General features: G+C 36.8%; 1 protein-coding gene across 1 annotated transcript in view; it reads left to right on the top strand.

Annotated features, from left to right (window-relative positions):
• The window catches only part of gpc5a (glypican 5a), a 118,088-nt gene that overhangs the window by 56,729 nt on the left and 34,187 nt on the right, over positions 1 to 27,172 (top strand). The window contains exons 7-8 of the mRNA XM_062430722.1: positions 276 to 396; positions 19,380 to 19,542. Of these exons, the coding sequence (XP_062286706.1) occupies positions 276 to 396; positions 19,380 to 19,542 (284 nt within the window). The remainder of the gene's footprint in view (positions 1 to 275; positions 397 to 19,379; positions 19,543 to 27,172) is intronic.

Here is a 27,172-nt window from a genome sequence, read left to right as displayed (position 1 = left end):
AGGTGAATCATGCTTCTTCCCTATTGCAAATCCTGTTTTAACCCCGGGGCATGCCTACAAATGAATGACGCCATCACTTTTGTGTGAGTTCAGAATATTGATCATTTAAGTATTACTCCCAAAAGAGAAAATAGGTTCGACTTCACTCATTGTGAGAGTGTCGAGTTTTCTTTTCTGACACATTTTCAGTGTTTTTCTCATGTTATGTCTCAATATGACTGGAGGATATATGAACATACCTATAGTCAACTGTGTCTTCTGTATTTTGTTCACAGCTACACCCTCCGTGTGGTGGGCAATGGGATTAAGGCTCAGGCAGTGAACCCTGAAGTTAAAGTGAAGGGAGCAGATCCTGTGATAAATCAAATCATAGACAAACTGAAACACATCAATCAGGTAAGACTCTTTCACTTCTGTACAGTATTTACTGTATAGATACATTTTTTCCCTTCTTCATTTATTGCATCTGTTTGTCAAACATATGGCAAATGTCTCCTTTGGCAATCTGCTAATTCGCCATGATTGAGGAAAATTCTGGTTAATTTCAACCTGATGTATTTCCCATAAATATAGCCATTGTGCCTCTACGGGCCTGATTTACTAAGATCCCAAATAAAAGGTACTAAATTGCATGCGCAGTGCAATAGATTGCTCGTTTAGTTAGCATGCATTTTTTGGGTGATGTACTAAGAATAACTGCGTGAATGAAAACAGGTGCAACAGAGTGGAGACAGCAGTATTTAAATGAAGGTTTTGCATGTCTTTATGGAGAGTTTGAACTAGCAGAAAGCTGCAAGCGCAAAATGAAATTTGATGCCATGGAATCAGAGGTTCTAGTGGAAGAGGTTAACAAATATATTGAGTTACAGCTAAAAAATATTTCCAGAAAAAACGGCACATAGGAGAGTATTTGAGACAAAGTCAATGCTGTTAGTAAAACCAAAAATATTCCACTTTCAAAAATATTAACATGAGTGGAAAAAATCTGTTCTCTGCGTATTCTGTATTTGTGCCTCTTTCTCCTACTCTCCACAGTAACAGCCGGTTAATACCTTCTCTTCAAACCTATTATATATAGACGCAGTTACCGTCAGCAAAATGACCTTCAGGTTTGGTAAATCACAATGCGTGTGCTAAATGAACATATTTGCATTTTCTCCTCCCTGTATTTTACAGACTGGGGTTGAAACGCCCCATATTAAGTATTCATTATGTCAAACGTACTAAATGGACAGCGCCTACTATCTTACAAAGTTGAGAGACGCAAACCTCAGTGCGCTGCGTTAGTAGATCAGCTTGTACATTTTTTTGCGGGTGATGTCAAGTTTGCACACGTTTTACACACGCAAATCTTCAGTTAATCAGGCCCTATGTGTCTTTCTAATTTTGCTCTCTCGAGCTGTGTTATAGAGATATACCACGACAGCATTGTTTACTTTCATTCAGACTCGGACACAAACTTTTGAGCAATTTATGAAAAAAATCATGTTGATTTGGAAAGTTGTTGGATGCCCTGCAGCTTGCCCCATTGATCATTGTTTTGCGTGATAGACAATTTTTATTCCCCAAATCTCTGTAACAGAGATGGAATGAGCTAAATTAGCATGACACATAGAAATACAATGGCCACATTAATGGGAAATAAATCAGATTGAAATAAGCCATAATTTTCCTTTAAGTATTTCTTGTTAGGTTTTTGCTTTGTTCTTTGGGGTACACAGAAGCAAATCATTACATATTTAAAAACCCATTTGATCTGGTTTGTGGTTTGTGTTCATATTTACAAAATGTCTGTTTTTTGTCGAAATCTGTGTAGCTTTTCTGTCAACCAGCCTGCTTTTATGCACATTTGTGCTGCTGAGGCTCCTTTCAGTGCTGTTTATATTTTAGGATGATGAGATTAAGGCAGTTTACGGCAGCACTTCCTCTTCCTCAATAACAGCTGCTGTAGCAGCCTCTTGGTTGTTGCTCTGCAGCAGCAGCTTCGCATGTCTGTTGCTTTGGTTTCCTAAGTGGCAGGCTGAAGGCCAGGTCATCTCTCTTGACCTCGTGCTGGCACCCCCTCCCTGACTAATTCACACCATCTGTGGGGTGTCAGAACACATAAATCTATATCATAACCATTTGAGAGCCCCTGATCCTCCTCGTTGACATTCCCTGTGTATCTTTTTCTGTGTGTGTGTGTGTGTGTGTGTGTGTGTGTGTGTGTGTGTGTGTGTGTGTGTGTGTGTGTGTGTGTGTGTGTGTGTGTGTGTGTGTGTGTGTGTATTTTTGCTGTTTGCATCTTAGATGTCCTTCTTTGAATGTCCTTGAGGTTATGTGAATGTTTGGCTCAAAGAGAAATATTTTCTGTGCTTGAATTCTTAAAAACTATTTATCTGCTGCACATGATTTACTGCAACCACTATGATACAGATCAGTCAGACTTTAAACTCTTTTAAATCAATATTATCAATCAATATTCATCTGCTTACTTTCAGATGACAACCTGTTCATTAGTATCATAACTCACAATCTATGTCTTTTGTCTCTGTATTTTCAGTATTTGTTCATTCTGGACTCCAATCCACTCATTTATCCTGGTAAAATCATCTATTTCCTCATTAATTAGGGGCTTTCCTAAAGATTTAACTGAATTGATTTCATCAGCTTTAAGATATATTGAAGAACATCTATGTCTAATTGCAAAAGTTTGCACATTTTCCTTGCATTAAGTGTTTTTTTTGCCTCTTGGTGGCAGCAGAAACAAGTTGTCAACACAACACTGACATACTATCACCTTATGGCGAGTCCTGAGTGCAATATCAGATCCTTAATGCCATTCCACTGTCTTCACTAGCTAGTAGCTAACTTTGTCTGTCTGCAGCTGGATGCTCTGCAGGTCATGCACAGTGTATTTTAGTACTTTTCTGTTGCCTGTGGGTGGAAACAACATTATGAAAGGTTAGACTGAATAAAAACAGTAAAGTTTTGAGCTAGACACCAAAACAATGACCTGCAAGATGCTACAAAGTTGGAACTGCAGTCAGTTGATGATTGTCATCACTATGAGTGACGTTTTTCATAATGTACAATCATGTGATCCATAGTTAATATAATAAGATTGATCATAGCAGCTTTAAGGTACAGCACAAAAGACAGCCCCACTGCTAATATCCAAAACACAGGATTGGACCTTGTAGGGAAGAGAAGCTCTAGCTGGGTGCTAGTTCTGATTATATTACTGAGTTCACACAGGAGTGTCGGCCAGAACACCACTTAAGGCCGTTTCCAGAGTATGGAGGAATAAAGAACAGAGAGGCCGATCTGCAGTTTACTCTCTTTACTTCTTCTTTGCAGGTAATTATACAGAGCTTCCAGAACAGCTGGATCTTACAGTTGTGATTGTGTGGTTTCTCTATAAAGAAAGAATAACAAATACAACTCAATAAAGGATAACCACATATCCATACATTAATCTTACACACATGAAGTAATGTAAATAATATTACCAACCTAATATCAACTAACAGTAATTAAACCAAAGGAGGTAATCAAATGATTACAATCTTACAATTCTCTTGCACATTTACACTAGAAGGAAACAGAAATATACTCCAAACACTCAATACACAGGTTTCTCCGGCTCATTTACACTGTGTCAAGCTACCGCTAATGCTGACATACCACTTCCCGTGACAGCTGGATGCTCTTATTGTGAAATCATTGTCAGTGCGTCACTTCCGGTGGCTAATTAGCCTTAGCTTTAATTTCGGAATGGAAACGAAACCCCACATCAAACAATTTGTACTCCAGCGAAATCACAACACACTATTAACGGCACTTCAACAGGTAACACATGTGTAAACATAGTTTGGACTCTATATGATATATTTTAACCTGAAGTGCAAGGTCTGATTAGCCAGACTGTTAGCTAGCATGCATGGAGCTGGCCATTGCGGACAATTAAACTCTGACCTCTTCTCCACATTAACTAACAAACTTATCTCCAGTTACATCAACATAACGAAATACAATACTAGTAATACAGCAGATAAACTACTCACTTTTCATTCACGCACAGATCACTGGTACTGAAGCCATTGCACTGCACACCTTTTAACCTAACTGAAACTAAAGTGCACACCCCTCCTCAGATACAACCCCACCACGTGGGCTGGCCCACCTCAACAATATCACCACCCTGAATTAACATCAAACACAACACAAAGGCACACAACAGGAATGAACTCTAAATAACCCTGTAACTTTGGGGCCTTTTCTACAGACCTGCTATCCCTGCCAATTTGATACTAGATGACAATTACATTCACCTTTTAAGTGTTTTCTGACACTGTTAAAGGTTTGGTTGCATCAGTGATGGTTGGAAACACAGCAGGTAAACAAACTAAATTGTCAGTTATTATTTCTGTAGTTGAGAAGTAAACCTATGTGAGTATACCTGACTATACCTTTTATGTGATGAAAAACGTTACATGTTGGATTTTTTTTTGTTCTCTTTCAGATTTTTCTTTTCCTTCTTGTCTGTTTGTTTTTCTTTTTTTCTTCTCAAAGTTCATTTTATGTCTAAAATAAGAGACATTTTTCCTTACACTTGCCTTGTTTTGTTTTTAAAGCTGTGATATTGTGTGAATGCGTTAGTGCTGTCACAAACAGTGATGCAAAATGACGTTCAAGCACAACATATGATATGTAGCTCATTATCAGTTTACTCCCTCATTGAGAGGCACATCTCTAGTTGGAAGAAACTAACTGATATAAGTCTGACTGGTACCAAAAGAAAGAAAGAAAGAAAATACATGCATTTGATTTTCAGATTCACAGCTTGTACAAAAATCTTTGCATTGCAGCAGTAATGGTGTATCTAAGTCTGAAATGGTATTCTGTTATTCAGCAACTGCACAGTAGTCTGCACACAGTGTCTTGAATTTTTGAAGAAGCTGTGCAACAATTCAAAAACAATAACAGAGCAGATGCATGATTGCTGCCAAAAAGTTCTGACCTTGGTTTTCTCCAGGAGCATATCTTCTAAGTCTACTTGGAAAAAGAATAGAAGTAGTTTATTAATGCATGAATAAGAGGGAGTGTTTGGTATGAATGGAATAAAAAATCTGCCATTTTACAGGCAGTGTTTAATCTTCTGTAAATAATGTCATCTTAATAACATCTACATAATACTGACTGGCTGGCTGTCAGTTGTCCTTAAAAAGCAACTGACTGTGAATTCACCGAAATGTAAATATTTATGAAAACATTTACAGAATTTACTCAGCAAAAGCAGCATGAGATGAAAAGACGATGTAGCCTAAACAGATTTTTATATCAAGCTGATGTACAACATGTTTTTTTCTCTTTGCTATTCTCTGTGTTTTCTATCACGATGCTGCCTGTAAGCCACTTTGAACAAAACCAACTAATGGCTATTGTAAAAAGACATTGTGAGGTCGCCAAATGTTGCTTGAGCTGTTAATATTTTGAGGGACAAAGACATACAGAGCTAATTATCAGTTCTTTTGGCTGTTTAAAACGATTTTCTTTTTTTTCTTTAAAAAAACCAACATATTTTAGACATGCTTTGTCTGTTTGGTGTCATGATGTTAACCATCCAGATCTTTTGTTCAGTTAGCTGTTTATTGCTGTAGGGAATGCTCTGTTTGGGTTTTATGATAATTCAACATGCACATAACCAAAAAATTAATTGTAGCGAGATTGTGAGTGTACTCAAGCCAAATTACACTCTTTAATTGGCTCAGACTGATTCTCAAAGGGAAGTTCTTTGCTTTGTTGTTGTACTTGTAAGCTCAGTTACATCATGCACCGATTTGCACAATCATTTTTCACTATGAATGTTTTCTCCTTAACACTCTTAGGGCCTGATTTACTAAGATCCCAAATAAAGGGTACTAAATTGCATGTGCAGTGCAATAGATTGCGCGTTTCGTTTGCGTGCGTTTTGCGGGTGATCTATTAAGAATAACTGCATAAATGAAAACAGGTGCAACAGGGTGGAGACAGCAGTATTTAAATGAGGGTTTTGCGTGTCTTAATGGAGAGTTTGGACGAGCAGAAAAGCTGCAAGCGCAAAATGAAATGTGATCAGGTTCTAGTGGAAGAGGTTAACAAATATATTGAGTTATAACAAAAACAAATATTACAAGAAAAACCGACATATGGGAGAGTATTTGTGACAAAGTCAATGCTGTTAGTAAAACCAAAAATATTCCACTCCAAAATATTAACACAGGTGGAAAAACTCCGTCCTGTGCGTATTCTGTCATTGTGCCTCCGTCTCCTCCTCTCTACAGTAACAGAAGTCATCTGTGCGCAGTGAGCAGCCGGTTAATACCTGTCCTTCAAAGGTATTATTTATAGACACAGTTTCCGTCAGAAAAATTACCTTTGAGTTTGGTAAATCACACTCCGTGTGCTAAATAACATATTTGCATTTTCTCCTCCCTGTATTTTTTACACTGGGGTAAAAACGCCCCACATTGCATATTCATTATGTCAAACGTACTAAATGGACAGCGCGTACTATCTTGCACAGTTGAAAGACGCAAACCTCAGTGCGCTGCGTTAGTAAATCAGCTTGCACATAAATAGATTATCAAAATAGTTGCAGATACATTTTTTGTTGATTGACTAATGGATTAATCAACTAATCGTTATGGCGCTATATATATTTTCTATATTTGCCTATCATGAAGCCAAAAAGCTCATTGTGAAATCGGGAGCTTGATATATGATTATGGGTATTTGGTTATAAGTTCACAGCAGACAAAGAGTAGCAGATTTCTGAGATTGTTTGAAAAACACTCAAAGCATAAAAACATGACGGGATGCGTCTGGATGTGAATCACATACAAATCGATTGATTGGTCTCTTTGTTTCAGTGGAAGTTCCATGAGATTGACAAATGATGGAAGTCAAGCATTCTCCAGAAATCCTTCAAAAATACCACCTGGTGTGAGTGGTCTTTTTTTGGGTAGGAGGTCAGTGTGACATATGAGCATATGACCTGTTTTGGAAGGCAATGCCAATCAACCTAGTTTTTCATTTTGGTATGAGGACTTGTTGGTAGGGAGTGATTTTTTCTTCCATGATGAAAACACCTCATCAGGCCCTCATACAAAGACTCCCTGCTGTCTCAAGTATTCTACTTATATTCTTGAGCCCAGGTTTTCTAAAGCAGGAAATGCGTTTGAAGAGGTGTAATTAGTCAATGTGGTATCTAAAATAGTTCAAAACTGAAGAACAGGAAGGTCTTACATGTGATGTTATGTCTGAGAGTCTAAGACCTTTTTGTTGTACATCTGGTATGATTCATTTAACAGCTTGTGTGTTCACAGTCCTTGAGTCTAGTTTGCATTATCATCTCATTGGGACTTGATTTGCAAAAACCTCTGATTGGCATCTCATTAGCTGCTGAAGTACGGCAAAAGTGTCAGGAAGTGTGTATGACCTGAATTGTCATTTAATAATTTTCAGCCCTCATATTTCCTTCTTTTGCTGTCTTAATGTTGTTGATCACAGATGTTATTAGACACACAGGCATGTTTTGAATAGAATAAACAATGTAGAGTCCCAGAAAGTGGTAGTCCTGTAATTCAGGGACAGCGTAAAACTGGGGCTTGAGCAGGATATGTGGGTTATGTTCAGAAGCCTGTAATTTAAGATGCAACAAGAGTTAAATAACGATTCTTTTGAAATTTAAATGTATTGAACGTATGCGTGGTAGCGGAAAACTAGGTGTAAGGGAGGGTGTGTGTGGGGGGTTAATGGCAGCTCAGTTTATGACCGGCAAAAATATCAATTACATATACCAGTGCACACACTCATTACATGGTACACATGAGTAGCTGTGTGCATATCTGGGTATATCTGGCATAATTTGGTCTGTAAATCACTGTTGGTGCACTTTATTAATTGGACAAAACTTACCTTAAAGTACACGTGTGCATGAATGGCAGGTTGTCTCAGTGCTTGGAGAGAGAGAGGGAAGTACACACTGAAATATGGATGAAAGGTAAAAAGGTGAAATTCTGTTACCTTTAAAAAAAGACACTGTTGGCTATTTTTATGAGGGAAACAGTGATGTGTCCATGCAAATGTTGATTTTCATGTTTTTCATCTACATATCAGAAATGTTCTTTACCATTTCCATTTATTTTGCCCCTGACCTTGACTAACTGAAGTGCAGAAACTGTTCCCAATTTCTCTAGAACCAAATGGAAATGTATCATTACTATTCCATAGCCGAGGCTGCAGGAAAACACAAAACAGCAATGCAGCTATTGACAAATTCATCATGCAGTCTGAGCGTACAAACTCTGGATTTCATCATCTTGCTCATCAGCAGCTCTTTCCTATGAATTATTTGTTGGCTCCTCTCCTCCTTGCCCGTCCTCTCCTCTTGATGTGGTAAAACCCATCAAGAATCTATAAGTAGGTCCTGTCCCTGTGTCTCTCAATCATAATCAGGGGCAGGCAGCTCCTCACCCAGTCTACAGGCTGAATTATTTACCACTCATTGATGTGGTGGTTGACCAGCAGTTTTGCTTGTGAATTATTCATGTCCCCTCTCCTCTTAGTCCAAAAGATTAACACTGAGAATATATTCACATGTTATTTGTTTTGCTCCAAAATGTGCATGTACAACATTTTAACATCTGACTGTTTATAGTTATTAAGTTTATATGTTCAGTTTAGTAGATAAGAAAATCTCAGTTATAACAATTATCCTGTCGATTTAAAGAGATATTTCACATGACACCACATGCTGAGAATGACTAATTCAGCTTGTTCAATGAATTCATGTCACTATGCTAGGAATCTGTAAAGTCGGATACCTCAGGACTGTGCAAGTGAGGCATAATTGGAGACAAAACCTTCAGAATAACCTTTTTTTAAACCCACACTCATTATGTCATTCATTACACAGTAAATAAAACCATTAAAAGACAATCCAGCTAAGCTGCATACCTGTAGATAACAACTTTATCTTAACTGATTACATGTGTGTAACCATAATTAAAACAGTTTGAGCAGCAGCAGCATAATCCTCTTTGTAGGATTTGAATGCAACTGATTATGATTATTATATTGCAATAACTAAATACATTGCGTGAACACATCTGAGTAATATACATTTTAACATTTTAACATTTTCTCTAAAAAATACATCTACATGTAATAAATGTACGGTGTTATTTTCTCAGAGCAAAAATGGTCTTGGCAGACATGTAATGCAATGCAATAATATCAAAATGCACAAAGTAACATATTTTGTATATTAACAAATACATTTTACTAACCTTTAATGAAAACCATAGCAAATGAAAAACTGAACTTTTTTTCTTTTATTTCCTCCTTTATCCACTCATGGCAACTCACATATGGCATGAAAATTCAATTTCGCAATATTTACTGACTTCTCTACCCTTTCTGTGCCTCTCGGCCCCAAGCCCATTGGTTTCTTATGAAGACAGTACAGCAATATTTCAGTTTGAAAATGTTGCTTTTCTTGAGGACTATTTTCAGCAGTGGATTAATACAGATTTAGTGTTCTAGTGAGCATTCATGACAGCAGGAAGATGTATGTGGGATGATTGAAAATAAACTACTATCTACATTTATGTCACCCAGTGAAATGCTTTTGTTGTTGATGAGCTCTATGGCACAGAGGAATATCAGGCTTTGGCTACATAAACAAAAGTTAGTGGGATCAATTCATTATTCATTTCGTTCTTTTAATTTGCAATAAAAAAAGAAGATATTTCCAGCTTTACATTTGAAATTGGCCGAATGTTGTGTTGTGATTTGAACAATAACATTATTCAACAACTCACATTATATTATAATTTCTGAACTGGCCTCACACTCACTGACCTGCTGTCAAGCTGCTGCTGCTGCACTTGGTCCGAATAAACACCCTGTCAGTGCTGCTGCTGCAGTGAGGGAGATGGAAAATGACAGTGTGTGTCTTGGGAGCCGACTCACATCCTGACACTTTTCTCCTCTGACTGGCAAATATGATCATTGTAAGATCTCTCCTCCACCCTCTATTTACTGATGGTAGAACGGGTTCAGAGAATACTAATGAGTTTAAAAACCGACGCAGAACTCGATTCATCTCTTAGATATCCAAAGGTGTGATTCATTTTGCCACTTGACACCCTGCACCTATTTAGGACATTTACTTTACACACCTTATGCCATAATGTACAGTGTAGATTTTAATTAACCGTACAAACTGTATGCTATTACTTGTCACTGAATGTAAATCTAAAAGTCTGAATTCTTGGCATTTTTTTGGTACAAGATCTGCTTTTTTCTGTGGTGGAAAAGCAGACTAAATTGTTGTGTAAGCAGGATAAATATCGTGATGATGCAACATGAGTAACATGGCCCTCACCTTGTTCCATTATTGTACGTAGATGCAGCTTAAGTACATGCATTAATGGCTTGAGGTCATGAACTGAGTGCAACCTAGATGAAAATTTCAGTACATTAGATGGTTGTACAATGAGAATTTTCTATGTGTTTTGTACTGTATTTTATTCCTGTTCTGATATTGCGTTAAACACTCTGAAATCAATGGCATGGTTGAATTTTTCTGATGATTATCCAGAGGTAAAACACATATGATGAAAGCATAAAACATCTAAAGTACTAAATTTTTTTTAATTTTTTTAACCTACCTCAGTTTGTTTACTCCTGAGGCAGATGCCAAGATCAAGTTCATCTGTGTTGAAAAATGTAATAAAGTTCTTGTACTTTGGCACTATCAACCTTGGAGAGGGAATATAAAATGCAATAGGCAGTATAATTAAGTGATACCGCAAAATACACACAAACACAGAACTATACACATCATAGATGCAGCTTTTGTGTCTGTGTGTGCATATTTGTGTGTGTGGGTACTATTCATTATTCTCACTACCTGTGGGAAGAAACTGTCTCTGAAACGGGTGGTGCATGATTTAATGCTCCAGTAGCATTTTCCAGATGGCAGGAGTGAGAATAGTGTGTGGGCTCGATGACTAGTGTCCTTGATGATGCTTTGGGCTTTCCTTATGCATCAGGTAATGAAGATATCATAGAACCATAGCGGGTCTGTGCCAGTAAATTTTTGATGCTGCCTTTACAGTGTTTTGCTGCAGTTTCCAGTCCTCTACAGGGAAAACTGCCATATCATATACTTACTATACTGTGATGCAGCCTGTCAGAAACCTCTCTATGGTGCAATGATAAAAGTTAGGCCCGGCCTCGGTTCCCTTGCCAAATCTTTGAGACTTCACATACCACATTCTTTGTTGGGATTTCCTAAGGAAGAATTGTTTTTGTAACGTGTGCAGCAGTGAAGTTAGAAATTTATAAGTTGGACCTCGAGGAGAGATTTTTTGGGGTATTTCAGGTGTGAAGTGGAGTTGACTATAGAAGATAAGATTATGCATAAATATAAAAAAAAGTCTGAAACAAAAAGTTTTACAACTCCAAAGAGGCCATAGCTGATTTCAAGAACATGTAAATACACAAAACCAGTGTTGTAATAAGGAATATATTGTGTTATCAATAAATAGATAAATAGAAAAAGTGATGAAGTTATTTAAAAAAAAATTGGAATAAGATCTAAAAAGTGACAAATAATGAAATAAAAGAAAGAAATGAAATGAAACAACATATTTAGGGTCTATTAATCATGTTAGTTGGCAGTACATAGAGTGCTGCACTGTTGTGTCAAGTGAACAATGGAAATATACAACATAGTTTTTTTCTTTTGTTCTGAATGGTGATGTTATTTTTGAATGGTGTGTGTTTTCGAGACTAAGAGAGGCTGCCTGCATTAAAGTGCTAAATATCATGTTTTATGTCCCTCCTACAGTTTCGGTGTTGAGCTGGGGCTTTTATTAGTGTGGCACTCCACTAATCATTTTTAAACAATTTTCCTCATTTTCACTCCCCATCCAGTTGGTTCGTGTCTTGCCTCCTGTGGCCATCGCTTGTTTATACTCATTATTATTAACAGCAAACAGCAGAAGCTCAGCAGTTTTCTCCACTGAGTGTGTTTCCTCCCATTGATCAAACAGGAACTCCAACGGACAACTGATGGAATGTTTACTTACTGCACAGCGGTTGCCACGACTACAATTGTTGCATTTGCCCGAGCATTAACTTTACACTTTATAAGAGGCGAATCAGCACTCGGGTCATTTAGACGAGCTTCTTAAAGTTACTTGTAAGCTAAAGCCAATTCTGAACTGCTGTAAGCCTGTGACTGCACAAGCTATATAGATAATTTGGAATGCTTGTTTTAGACTTAACACACAAGAGCAAATGTTAAAAGTTAATTAGAAAGCTACAGACTATCGACACACATTTTTTTAATCTGTTATCCTTATCCTCTCTGTTATATTCTGCCACGTTTGAGAATTATTACCCAAGTCAAGGTAGGATAGGAGAGTAAAGTACTTAACTCCAGGAGTTCGAAGATGCACCCCTTTTCCTTAATTCTTCTTGACAGTAAAATTGTCACTGCCGTAACTCCTCAGTGAAAACTGCACTCGGTGCAGGGATATCAATGGAACCTATTGGCAAAGTCCACAAAAGAAAAAGAAAAATGAGTCAATCAAAAGACAGACTTAAAGGCGACTTGTTATACTTTATGTGATTTTTCTGTCATTTATGTACTGTTATAATGTTAAATGGTCAAAGTTCCAAAACTTAAAAATGTAAAATGCTTCCAGCAAGTCAATAGCCAAGGCTTCTGAACACTGCGTTTGCAATGTTACCCCTACTTCCTCCTTGTGATGACATCATATTGTTCACCCGCAAACAACCGTCTGTTATGTAGTCGTGTTGCTATGGTTGTTCACATTGTCCACTCGCACTTTTCAGATTGGATTCAGGCTTGAACATGTATCGATGTATTTAAGAGCTTTCCATTTTGACAAGAGGTGAAATCCTGCCACTACATTTTGTTTACATAGCCTGTGGTACCACCAGTAGTCTGCTGAGAGGCAACTTCTGGAAGCCTTGAAGACACAGGAGCCAAAACCGCTTGTTTCAAACAGAGGCTGAACTGAGGCTGCATGAAGAGCCAGTATCAGATAAAGAATTTTTAAAAACTGTAAATCATGTAAAGATTTTCCAGCAGAGCCTCAGAATATAAATATAGACCTGGAAAACTACGTCCCATTTAAGGCACAAAATAGCCCAAGATCAGCAAAGTCAACACAATAATGACTCAAACATACTTGGATAAGCACACCAAATACCTGTTATTGGTTACCAGAGCAGTGCCCGCCAGTTGACTTCAATGCTGTACTGACGGTTTGCAAATCCTGAAGACCAAGATCATACATTGCAAGTCTAGTTCACTGTGAATAATACCAATTAGAGGTGTTTTAATGTGAAACAAATGGAGAAAGTGTTAGAATTTGTATTGACGGTAAACAACAGCAACAGTAAATTAACCAGCAAACTGAAAGGATTGGCAGAAAATGTGTTCATTATTATCTCCTGTAGTGTTAGCTCTTAATTGGCCGTTTTAAAAGAAAATAAATTACCAATTAGTAAGGGATGACCATGTTAAAAAAAGCATACTAAGTGCACAGTAGTGAAGTTCATTACACATGGGGCGACAGCTTTTAGCCACTGTGGTCCAGTCTGCCTGAAGATCAGAGGAGCTCCACCTCTGTGGGATTTTTATAAAAAGACATATCTCTTTATCCTGGCTTTTACTTGAGGTGCCCTGTCAGTTATTTTGCACTTTTGTGCTTTTGTTCACCTCTGTTTGCTTTTGTTTTTGTTGCCTTGTCTTTTGGTCAGCACATTTGGCAACAGCCACTGTATGAAATGTGTTATATAAATAAAGATTGATTCGATGATTTGATTTGATTTATTATGCCATGGGCAGTTTTGTTTGTGGAAGGAGTAATTGGTGTTATTTGTTTGTCACTCTCCAGAAACTGAAAGAACAGCCAGAGGCTTGCCCCAAGGGTGCCCACTCAGAGCAGTTTCTCATTTGGAGAAGCACTGTATGAAATCAGTGCACCTGTCTCACAGCCAGTGTTAGACAAAGCCTCACGTCATTCACAGAACTGAGGCTAATAACACAGTTAGGCTATTCAGGCTTCCTTCAGTGTGTGTCAGAAAGAGCAGTACAGCTGTTCAATACAATTAAACACAGAGCAGTTACTCCCCTGGCCCTGAAAAATAAAAGAATTGAGTTGCCTGCTGATTGACAGATTTGATCAACCATAAATGTTTCAGAACAAATGAGATTTCTGCGAAAAACTAAGGTTTTGTTAATGAATTACTGTTTGGTGCAAATTGTGTCATCTGCAAGAAACAAACCAAACCAAATCAACATGCTTAGGTTTTCTCATGTGTAATTTATGTGAAAGCAGATTTTACTGACTCATGAGGATAAAGACATGAAAGTCTGTTTAAAATTCAGAAGGCTGTACTCCCATCACTTACTGCTGAACTGAAATCTCTGATGTTTACATAGATTCAGTCTTTGATTACAGACATTTTTTTTCAACATTATATTTTGTAACATACTGTAACAGCCTTTGAGCTGAATAATGCAACAAAGTACAAAAATATAATCACATAGATGCCAGATCAGCCTAGCTCTCCCTCCCTCCCACCACCACCCACCCCTCATCCCCTGAAGCCCACACCCTATTATCCACATACATACATACATACAGATTTCACTTCTGATTAAAGTAGTATTAAAATTTTTTTTTTTTTTAAATCAGAAAACAAGATAGTTGCAGAGAGGGAATAAGCAATAGCCCTTGTGTATCAATTTAGTTGAAAGAGTGGGATAAAAAGAAAATAAAAAACAACTATAAAACAAACATGTCTGACCCACAGATGACAGCTGGATTCAATACTTATTTGAATATAAAAGGAGTACTATTTTATGGACATTATCTGTTCATTTGGCACACATGAAGCTAATTCATTAGTACGTCTAACAGATGTAGGTGGATGTTCATCTTTCCATTCCATGGCTATTCATTTGTTGGCTGTGATAAAGGCAATTCTAACAGATTTTAGTCTGTTTTTATTGACTTTTTATCATAGTGTTGCCCAGTAGGGGTAATCTTGGTTCTGTTGGGATGGTTATTCCTGTGATGTCATTAAGCACATTGAGTCTCATATTCTCATATTGATCAATATGAGTCTAGACATGGGCAGGCCCAGAACATACAATATGTATCAATGTACAATTTACATCTTGGGTAGAATTGTGAATACTGAGGCTTTCGTCTGACAGGAGTATAGGTATAATTTTATATCTAGTGTTAAAAGAGAAATACTGGACTTCACTTTCCACTTCTTGAAAAGCATTCTCAATGACTTCTTCCCATTTGCATTTCACTTCTTACACTTACCATATTTGAAAAGTTCCTGAGTAGGTTTACGATATAAAACCTCTTACTCCCTGTTTATCTAAAAGCAACAATGATTGTAGATGCCCATCTTGTTCTGAGATGATAAGGTTCCTCACCTCAAGGTATTTCAAAAAGTGAGTGCAGGGTAGTCCATACTGAGAGGAAAACATTTCAAAAGTCTGAAGGGCTTCATCTTTAAACAACTCCCAAAAGTTTGATACCTTTTGTAAACCATAGTTTTGTGATTGTATTTATGTATTTATTTGTAATAAATAGATTGAGTATAACCTGGTTTCTTCTGAACTATTTGGCAAGTCTTAAATGTATGGACAATAATTGGGTTTGTGGTTATAACCAGGAGAGAATTTAAAGAAGTGATGTATGGTGCTGATTCCAATTTCTACTTATTTAGCTGATGTTGTTCAAATTTTTTTAAATTTGTTTGTTTATGCTCTAATTTGTGCTACCTAGTAGAATTATTCTATTAGAGACGTTCAGTCCACCCTTTTCAAGGTCTTTGTAATACTGTCAGTTTTATCCTGGGTGGTTTGTTTCTCTGTATAAGCTGGGTGAGACGAGCTGAGTTGTTTGACAATAGTTTGAGATTGGAATTGATAACATCTGGAAAAGATACAGGTATTTTTACAATGTATTTATTTTTTGTATATTTTACTAATGGTGTCTAGTTAAGAGATAATGTATTTTGCTCCTCATTTGGAATTTTGAATCCTTAGTATGTGATGTGATTCAGGCTCCACTGAAGTATGGTACCAGGAGATTGAACATTAGCTCTGGCATTAAGAGACATTACAACACTTTTGTTTATATTAATGTTGTAACCAGAAATTGTTTCCATATTCTCTCGTTGTATCGATCAGTGCAGGGATAGATTTTTTCTGGAATTGAGAGGTATGCCAATAAATCATCTGCATAGAGAGACAAAGTATGGACACAGTCACCAATTTGTATACCAAGAATTGCAGTTGCCAGCGGTTCAATGGCAATGCCGTATAATGAAGGTTTGTATTTGTGCCGCAAGGTGTCTATAGAACAATTTGTCCAAGTTGGTGAATTTGGGACCAATGTTAATTTTTAATATTGTCTCATACACGTATTGCCTTTTACACATCAAGCGACACTGCAGCATATGGGTTTTGGTCAGACTTGGATCCATGGATTATGTTGAAAGTATTTTTACATTTCAATCAATGACCTATTCACAATGAATACTTTTATGGATATGTGGGGTTGACAGTGTCATCATATTTCTTTATACTGAGCTGAAATGTGTGCACACAGTGGATAATAGATACAACAATCAGTCTCCATCTTAAAAAAAAAAACTCCATAATGACACCGTCTGTATGGTCCTTAATATAGATCAATGTTTTTTAACAGAACAAAAATAGCAAAACTGACCTATGGTGAAATAATGTGCTCAAACTTAAAGCCAAATTAAGGTGACAGTTACAGCTGAAAAAGTCAGATCAATGATAATTCAGTATTTTGTGGTCAATTTTAGTGCTGTATTTACAACCTTTGACTGCTGAACAAAGTCTTTGTGCCTGTATGAAAAGATATGTCCTTTCATAGCAGGTTTTAATATTGTGCTTTGCTTGTTGGGATGTCCTTTAGTTTACATTTGGATATTTTTGATAACAGTATGTGATTTTAAAAATATTTACAGTTATTAATCTAGATAGAGGTGTAAGATTACAGTTTGTTCTGCTTCCTGCTTTAAATTTGTCCAAGTCTCTCAGATGCCTGGGCTGCTTCATGTGTGTGTCTCTTTCCTTCTTAAACTTTTTCCTTTAATCCTGAGTCAGTTACACCTTTTTCCTTTTAAATTTACTTTCTCCTTGTTGTTCTTTCAACACCATTACATCCTACAATCGGTCCTCACTTTTGTCTGTCTCTCCTTCACTCAGTCTGAAGATATAAAAAATCTAAGTGTGTATGTAGCAGAACTGTCAATTGTAAAGTGTTAATAACTGTAATTGTTTACAAATGACACATAGTCAAGATATCAAATCTGCCAAGCCTGGTTAAAACAACAGTAAAATCAATTCAAAAAGCTTTCTCTCAACTGATGTGATTGTTTTATGTCCAACAGCTTAAAAGTGGTGGTTTGTTGGTCTGTTTGCAAATTTTCATTTACAAGGATGGAGAATGTTCTGCTAAGACCCGCCCTACTCTTTTTTTTATTTATTAATACATTGTTTTACTCTCTAGCCTCTGATTAGCTAGTTCTTGATGCTTCTGTTGGTTAAGTTGGTAAGCAGCATTAAAAGCATTAATGTACCTGATTACAACACTACATATAAGGTCTATGCAACACACATAACACATGCAATCCTATCCTGCCAGTATAAAGTATAAGTTACATTTGTTTTTAGTTGTTTCTTTTAGGAGGTGCAGGATGTACCATTGTTGGGACAGGCTACACCTCCAAGGCAATGGTAGTGAAACACTGTAGTTGCATTTTCAAAAAAGTTTCAGTAATTTCCCAAACAGCCAGGCTTTGTGGTTTTTAACAAACATTTCTTAAACAGGAGTAAATACTGCATTTGCTAGGGACTACTTTCAACAGCAGATTTGGTGCGCTAGTGGGTATTTAAGGCAGAAGGATGGTGTAGTACAGACTCAAAATAAACTACAGCCCCATATTAATTATAATGAAAGAACATGTCACCCAGGGCAACAGTGTGGTTTACTGATGACTTTTTAATAGCTTTATGAGAACAATGGAGGTTTATGGCACAGCAGAATAAGCTGTATTAGCTTTGACTACACAGATTAGGCTTGTTAATATGATCAGTTCATTGTTGGTTTTGGTTATTTTATGGGATTTGTTGACAATAACAAAAATATAGAATAGAAACAAACATATCCTTTCATTTTAGTTGCTGGTGTCAGTGTGTGCATGATAAATACATTCGTAAGATTGAACTGGGAACAGAAACCACACCTTTCGTCAAGTTAATGAGTTAGAAAATGTTTCAAATAATCAAAGCTTTAAATCAGTTGAACTCAAGTCAACTCCTCAGTGATTTCTCTACTGAATAAAGTTGTTACTTGACTGAAGGTCATGTGATGGAGATGATTTATGTATTATGTGTGAACGAAAATAGCACAGCTTCCTCTCACTCGCATAGATATATTTAAACCTACATCTTAACCTTTTGTCTCTTTTGAAATCTGTAAATAACTGAATCTAAAAGCTCAAGTTACGAAGTTAAAGCCTTTGAACTCCACAAACTGAGCCCTTGACCAGAAATCTACCTCCTGGACTGTAATGCCTGGACTATAGACACTACCTTTCTGATCAACACAAAGCATTCCCTCTTGTTTCCAGTAACGCATCATGAATTTAAATGTGCCAATTAGCGTATGCATTTCCCCTGGCATTGAGTTCACAAAGTATTTGATTGAGAATTTGCTGCATTGCAATACAGCAGAAAGTTTAGATGCCCTGCAGTCCACTCCTGCTGAGTGGGGTGAGCTTCATGTAATTCATAGTATAGATTAATTTAAGCATGGTGATATTCAGGGTAATTGTTGATGCTCATAGTTCATAAACATGGTGCTCACAAACATGCATTCCCAGCCTAAGTGTGTATATTATGTCAGGGTAATTTTTTTCTGAATGATCAGAAACATGGGAATTAAACTATATATTTTGAATATTATAGATTCCCTCAAGATATGTTTTAAGATGTATATAAAATACTCTACTATTTATATTAGCATGTGAACTGCCCTTGCCATGAGAGGACCTTGTTCACTGTAACCTACTGTGAATATTAAATGTGAATATGATAAATAACACTGTGTATATAATGCTTCTTACAGCAGTAAACACCCTTTGATATGTGGAAAAATAAACCAATCCACCTAAATAAATCTGTAATCTTCTGTGAAAAATCTATAAATGTCTATTTCTGTGTATTTATTTTTCATAACCAGCTGCTGCAAGGAAAGAGCATTCCTAAACTGGGGACATTGGACCAAATTGAAACAGGAAGTGGAGATGCAGAGGGGCGTTACAGCGGCGACTGTGATGACGAGGATGGTTGTGGTGGTTCAGGTGGTGGCGAGGTTAAGAGGAAAGTGCAGAGAGTCCCCAAATGTAAGTCTCAACCTTTTGTGATTTTATTGGACAATAAACCAATTAACCATTTCAATACATTGTTCCCAAGCACACAGAGCAAGAGCCCATATTCATTGACTATTACTATAAACTACTATAATCAATCATCAATACTGAGCACCTTGTTTATTTAGTAGCTGCAGTGCTTGAAAATGTTTCTACTGTTTTTTACAGTTGCAAGATTTCAAAATTGAAAGAAGGATTTGATCATTCAAAGGTGCAGTTGCGCAATATCATACTTAAATAACATTTGCTCAAGTCTCCATTTTATGACAGTCATAATAATAGTCATTAAAGATAATAGTTGCTATGGGGACATTATTGCAATCAAGGCCTGTTACTTGAGAAATTATTGTTCCCCAGAGGATCAGTAACCCCTGATGAATCACAGCAGCGGAGCTCCTCTCCATTTTGTTACCTTTCACACTGTCCTCTCAGCACATGGATTCCTCCTCTCCTTTCTCCTCTCCTCTCCATCAAACATGCTAACAACCTGATTAATCACCTCTCTCATTTTGCCTATGGCGACAAGGAGGAAGGGGGGCGTCATCCAAACAAGCCGTTCTATCCGTGTAAATGTTTCCTCTACTGCTTGTCACTCTGTCTCGAGGCTTTAGTAGCTCAGGCTCAGCGAAGCTGCTTAACAATCGCTCATCTGAGGCTGTAGGGAGGCTCTGACATTTATTACCCATTACAGTAGAGCCGCCCTTTCCTTGTCATAGGACGGATCAGCCTGTCTCCCATATTTATGACCCACTGTTGGCTATGACCTCTGTTGAGCATCTGTCCCCTGCTGCCTGACCCTTACACAAATACCGAGGATTCCCCACTTCAGCCAGACCGAGGGTCAGTCCCTCCAGGATTCTGCAGTTTTTTCTCAACATTTCTACAAAAACATTTTTTTATTCTTAGTGGCTTTTGCTGTAGATTTTTCAATTTTTGTTTCATTGATGTAGTATATTTAAATCAATTAGGAAAATACTGAAATCCAAGGATAAAGCAGCTCTGAAACCAATCTCACACAATCTAAAGAAGCTCTAAAAGTAAGAAGTACTCAACCTTTTTTATGAACAGAAATAAAATCATGCCTTCAAATCATACCAGGGTAACATATTCCCCCAGATTCCAGTCTTACCTTTAAAAGGAAATAAATTCAGTCTATTTAATTGGTTTTCATACAGATAAAATGGTTTAATTTTTTAGGTTTAAATGAATAAATGAATTGAGTATAATACAGCAGGTTTAATACAAATAAAAATCTTTAACCTGGAGGAGGTGAATAAAGGTCTGAATTATTCTCCATTGTCATTGTTTGTAACTAACACTTTCAGACGCTAACTGGCGTATGAAACAGGTTAATAAATGTGCTGAACCCTCATTTGACAAATCATTTGAGTGTGTTAGTCACAAATAAAAACTTGGTCACTGCCCTTCACACAAGAAGCAGTTCTCTAATGTAGTTTACTGTCATTAAGTGTTACTGCTGCACTGCTGATTACATGGGCAAACGATTACTTTTCTTTATTTAGTCACAACTTAAAAAATATACATCTCCCAATAATCTACCATTATAGAACATATATATGTTATTTAGAACATCAAATTTTATGGTTGAGAGTAGTTAAAGTGAGCAGAAACATCTGTCAGAAGTTACAGTAATCCTATAGTATTTCATGTGCAGAGCAATAAATACATCTACTAACAAGTATGTGTGCATCGAAAAGGCTGATATATCGTATTCCTCTGTGCCGTAGAACTCTGCTGTTGTCCTAGAAGTATTGAAAACATGTCAGTGAGCCACACCAGTGCACTAGATGACATGCTCCCTATATTGCAAATAATTTTTGAACACTAGTTTGTACAAAAACAACTTCAAAGACTAATGTAGGTCCATGTTGGCAGATGCTGCTGCACTTGTGAGGGAATAATGCTTTGCTAGCTTGTTGTGCTACATATCGCAACCTCTTTAGTTTGTACTAAAGAGGCTTGAGAAATGTACAATGTGCAATGTGATATCCTTTCCATTTATCATAGAAACCTGTTTTCCTCTTATTTGTAATCAAAGCCAAGGACTGCCAGACCATTGTCAGAGCAGGGCTGCAAAGCCACATAGATCATAATATGTCTAACCTCATGCACACTGATAGTGCCATCTGATATGGCATTAACAAAGTTGTAAGTTGCCTTTTTGGTCATCTACATTAAACAGCAAAGATCATTTATCAAAGGACCGTGAACAGGGTTGCCATCTAGAAAGACAAAACCTGCAATTAGAAACTTGAAACTTATAACTAGAAATAAAGTTTGGGAATCTGAGAAGTTACTGCGTATGCTGTAGCGATAAAGTTGATAAATTGGCTACCATGAGGTTAAATCACTGGGGTGGAGATACAGTATTAATGAATGTGGTTAGTTTTTATTTCAGTGTGCAAAACCTCAAAACAGAAAAGACAGAGATAAAATATTAAATTCAACTACAGAAGGAAAAACAACTTCAACCACAGAACCAGGTAAAAAATCTATGATGGTGAGACAAAAACTGAATGTGATACTAACATCTCAAAAAACACATGACAAACAAATGACATTGTTCACAAGTGAATGTAATCACAGGGGAAGTTAATCATATAGTATATTTTAAAAAACAGTGAGACAAAGATCACAAAACAAATGTTTTGCAATCTTTTCTGTAGAGTTTATATAATGCAGTTTTATGTAGTTTTAATTTAGACTAAATAGATAAATAAAAGTTATGAGAGCGTGTGCCAGTCTATCAAAGTAAAGAGAGTACAGTGATATTGCATGCCCCAGTGCACAATGCCAGATACAGCTTAAACACCATGTATAATTTAATTTGATTTCTTCCCCTGCAATTATCCATAATCCCTCTTCTTTGTGTCTTTGATGTTTATCAGAAGAACATGCTGACGATAGATCAGTGTGATAAGGAAATAAAATGGGATAACCTTAATACTGACAATACAGGCCTGATTTAAGGGATTATCCTCATTAAGCAGAATTACCATTGTGTGAGAATGATATGTGCATGACAAGAAGAAACAATGTGAGGAGTTCATTCTTCTCAAACATTTCAAGGATATTTGAATGCTAAGCATTGGCAGCATGGTAGTATTTACTGCACTGTACTACAGATAGCTGAGTCAACTGGACGAGTCGCTGTCTTTGTAAAAATACAATTAGGCTGATCTGTTTGTGCAAAACCACATAATTATTAACAGCACGCAGCAAAAACAGAAAAAGATTGAATTACTTCACCTTGGTCAACATGTAGGTTCACAGCACATTAGGTAGCACTAACCAAGAAAACTCAGGAAACTAAGACTTACCGCAGAGAGGATGTATACGGGATATATATTAAGCACTTTCTGCCCACATTAACAGTGATAATAACAATTAAAAAAATTATGGCACCTATCAACAACAGAGGTCACAAAATGCTTATTTCATTACATACAGATATGTCACCTATGAATTATTTTCATATACCAACATTCATACACTCTTGCAAACAAAATTAAAGCTATAACATGTAACTATTCTACATTAAAATGTCTTAAAACAACTGGAGCTATGTTACATATCTTGTTGAGTTGTGTACTTACATTATATTAAGTAATGTAAGTATTATATTAACCAGTTTTAATCACTGGGTCTATTTTGGAGCGTATATCTCTGTGGATAAATCAGCTCCTGGTAAAAACCTCTTGAACCATAAACACTTTTCAAAATGTTAAAAGCAATATAATCATAATTATTAATAATAACAGGCATAATTTTAATAGCAATCAAGAAAAGATATAATGTAATCCAACATCAGTGGCGCTGTAGTGGTCCGGACTGTGATTGTATTTGCTTTGTGCAGGAATAAAAGGATAAGTACTTTATCCCTTAGAGCACATATTGAAGGTCTCAGTCATTTAATTGGTTTAACTAGAAAACTTAACATAGGCAAACGCTGGCAAGAGAAATATCTTGAGTTTCATTTTGGTGATAAGGTGAAGGCGATGGGTCTCAAGAGGGGATGAGACGATTCTCTGCTGCAGTCCTACTGAATGATTGAGGTTGATGAGATAATTGCACACCTGGTTTAATCACATAAAAACCTTGCCTGGCTCAGCTTTAAATATAAATCCAGTTTTGTCATTCTAGATAGGGTTGCGTATTAATCTGTACACAGCTGTGAGATGACTACAAACAAGACTTAGAGCTCCAGCCACGTTAGCAGCTCTGTGATGCTGTATTTGCATAGTCAGCATGCTAACATGCTCATAATGGCAATGCTAACATGTTGATATTAAGGTGTGATGTTTACCATTCTCAATACCTTAGTTCATCCTGTTTGTATGCTAATAGTTGTTAATTGGCATTTATTACTCAAAACGGAGGCTGTTTCTTTAATGTTTTTTTTGTAGTCCTTATAAAGGCTTTCAAAATGTTCAGCTATACCAAATTCTGTGGTAATCCATACAGTAGTTGCCCAAAAAATGAAGGGATCACCAAAACCATAAATATTATTTGATTGAAAACCATGAATGTCTATACAAAGTTGTGTACCAATTCACTGATTAGATGTTGAGAAATTTCACTGGACAAGTGAAAAAAAGGACCTGCTGGTGGTGCTAAATGAAAAGTCTTAGGATCACAAACATTTTTAGGCTTCATCCTTTGGAGACTCTGAATATCTGCACCAAATTCCATAAAAATCAATTCAATAGTTGTTTCCATCAGATATTTCTATCTGGACCAAAGTGGTCTGCTGATCAACAAATATCTCCCTCCCTTGAAAAGACTGCCAACCGGTTTCACAAAAAAGTACATGTAGTTCTCTGCTTGATTACGATATATAAGTACTAGAAGAGAATAATTTTAAGTTTTTCTCAACTGCCCTTTATCCAATCCTGTGACCTGTCAACAAGGTCTGCAGTGGAGAACAACTAAGAGGTTTTTTCATGCTCAAGCCCCAACAGGCAGCTCTAGGCCTCTTATCTGGCCTGGCATGATTAAGCTGCAGACACTGTGACTGCTTGCAGCGTGAGCGTTGTACTGCAAAAAGACATCTGTCAGACACAGTGGCAGCAGGAGAGACACAAATCGATTTCTAGCAAGTAAGCACAATGAGGATAAGGGGAAAGGCTCCTTAAGCATGAGTCTTATTAATTAATAGTGTCTCAGCAGGAGAGTATTTGATGTTATCTGAGCTTCTCCCTAACAGGCCAATGGTAAATGAGTGCTGAATGTAGCTGCTGCATGTACAACTCCTCCACTATCTAATGTCAAGTGATAATGGACGTAACAGCATTCAACGGGGGGCCCTGTGCACATTTTGAAAAACCAATTTTCTGTTGTAATTTGGGGTATTGTATATGTTTCACCTATAATGAGAGATCTGAGAGATACATCAAGGCCACTTTGTGGGGCATGCACAGTAATAGGCCTATCACTGGGAGCCATTTGGAGTTTTCCTAACAGGCCCTGTATTACTTGGCTGTGCCTATTAGAAAGATCTTTATCCTCATTACAATGTTAGATCAAATTAGGTCACCTGCTGTGACTCCTGCACTCGTCTGTTCCTGTAATAATGGGATGAAAATCATTTACCGCAGTGTGTCTCATAAGCTTTTAACCAGTGAGTCTGACCAGTGGACTCCAAGGTTGTCTGATTATCACTCGATTAAATGAACCCCCTGAATTAATTAATAACCAAATGATTTACCAAAGAAGTTCATGTCTTAGAAAGACTGCTGATATATATTATGAATGAAGTGCAGTTTTATTGTAAATTGAAGTGCTTTCTAAATACAATACATCTATTTATTACTCTGTCCGATTTCTAATTAGCTGTCATGCACTCTAAATTGTCATATATGAAGACTTATGTATGCTGGTGAGAGTTGTGTCCAGTGAAATCAGCTTATTATAGATTATTGGTTATTATTACAATAAATATACTAAAGATCAGTCTCACACCAAAGTATAAGTATAAATGAATGTTTATTTTCCTCCTTAACATAAATACTACTTCCACAGTCTTTCCAAGTACCCTTTGACAACTGCACCACAAGTACCCTTTGGGGTTCATGTAACCCTGGTTGGGAATCACTCATGTACACTATCACGTCACACTTCACACATCATTTCACATTGTAACAAAGGATCATCATCATTTTTGATGACAAAAAGATATCAATGTATTGTCATTTATTTTATATAATATTAATAATAAAGGAAATATCTGATGCAGAGAAAATATATATAATGTGTTTAATGGATATCAATACAAGAGTTTGAATTACACTGGATTAATGGACTGTAAGGTGTACAACCTTCTGCACCTTAAGTATTTTTTTCTTTTAATTTGTAACTTTCTATAAATGTTTTCGGAGATACATTCAAATAGGAGGACATTGTTTGCTGGATACATGACAAAACATAGTCATGTAGTCATCAACATCTGATAAAAATACCAAACTCCTCCTGTTTAAAAAAAACAGTTTTCAATGAAAATTGGTAAATAAGCAAAAACGATGAGCCTTAATTATACCCTCAGTAACAGTAATTAACACAAGAGACAGGAATGGCTGTGTGTTTGTAGCAGGGTGGCTGTAGGTCATGTTGTGTTGATTGTCCATTAAAGGCCCATTCTTATTTACAGAATTTGGGAGATGGAAAGTCATAATTTAAAAGGTGCTTCATGCCATTTTAAGAAGGGACACTATGAATGCATAATGTGTGTATTATCAAACGGCAGTGTTTTCTCTGAACACATGTACTGATTAAATTGAATTAATGCACGGTCTCTTGACCCTCTGCTATGGCTGTTGTGGAATATAAGAATAAGAAGAATAAGAACAAGAATAGTCTTTATTGTAATTGTACATGTACTACGAAATTGTAGTTATAGCTCCAGCATCTAATGTTAAAAAACAGCTTTGGTTTAGATTTTGGAATGGTGTTGAATAAAACTGCAGACCAGTACATGCATGAATTTATGGGTGAAATAATAATCAAGTAACACTGATGCTCAGTGGCTTATTCACCCAAAGCCAGACCACTGTAATCATCCAGAGCAGGAGCCAGTCCCCATTACAGTATCAATGGGTCCTAAAATGATTCAAACCTACTGGTTGAAGAAACTAAAAGCGCCGCTTTAATGAACCAGTTACTAACAGCAGACTCCCACACTGACTGTCTAACACAAGGCAGTTCAAGGCTGATCATGAAAGATCCCCACAAGGGAGAAGCACCATCCAACTACTGTCCAATAACCTGCTTTTCCCCAACATGGAAACTCCTGTAAGGAATCATCATCTTGAAAGGTGCAGCTATTGGAAAACAGAACTGTCACTGCACGACTGCAAGTAGAGATGGACCAACCTCAGTGCAGTTTGATCTTTAGCTGGTGGATATATTGTATTATTATGGTATCAAGTTCAGGGCACTGATTTCAAGCACATTACAAACATTAACTGACTTTTGTGGTGTTCTGTGTGATAGTGGTACACAATTCATTGCACTCAGATGGATCCAGATTAATGAGTTCATTTTTTCCCCTTTATTTTGACACATTGCATTTTATAAAGATATCCAA

This window comes from Scomber scombrus, chromosome 1, assembly GCF_963691925.1.
Source record: "Scomber scombrus chromosome 1, fScoSco1.1, whole genome shotgun sequence".
Lineage (NCBI taxonomy): Eukaryota > Metazoa > Chordata > Actinopteri > Scombriformes > Scombridae > Scomber > Scomber scombrus.
The sequence above is the reverse complement of the archived record's forward strand: the minus strand, read 5'-3'. Positions and strand labels throughout refer to the sequence as shown.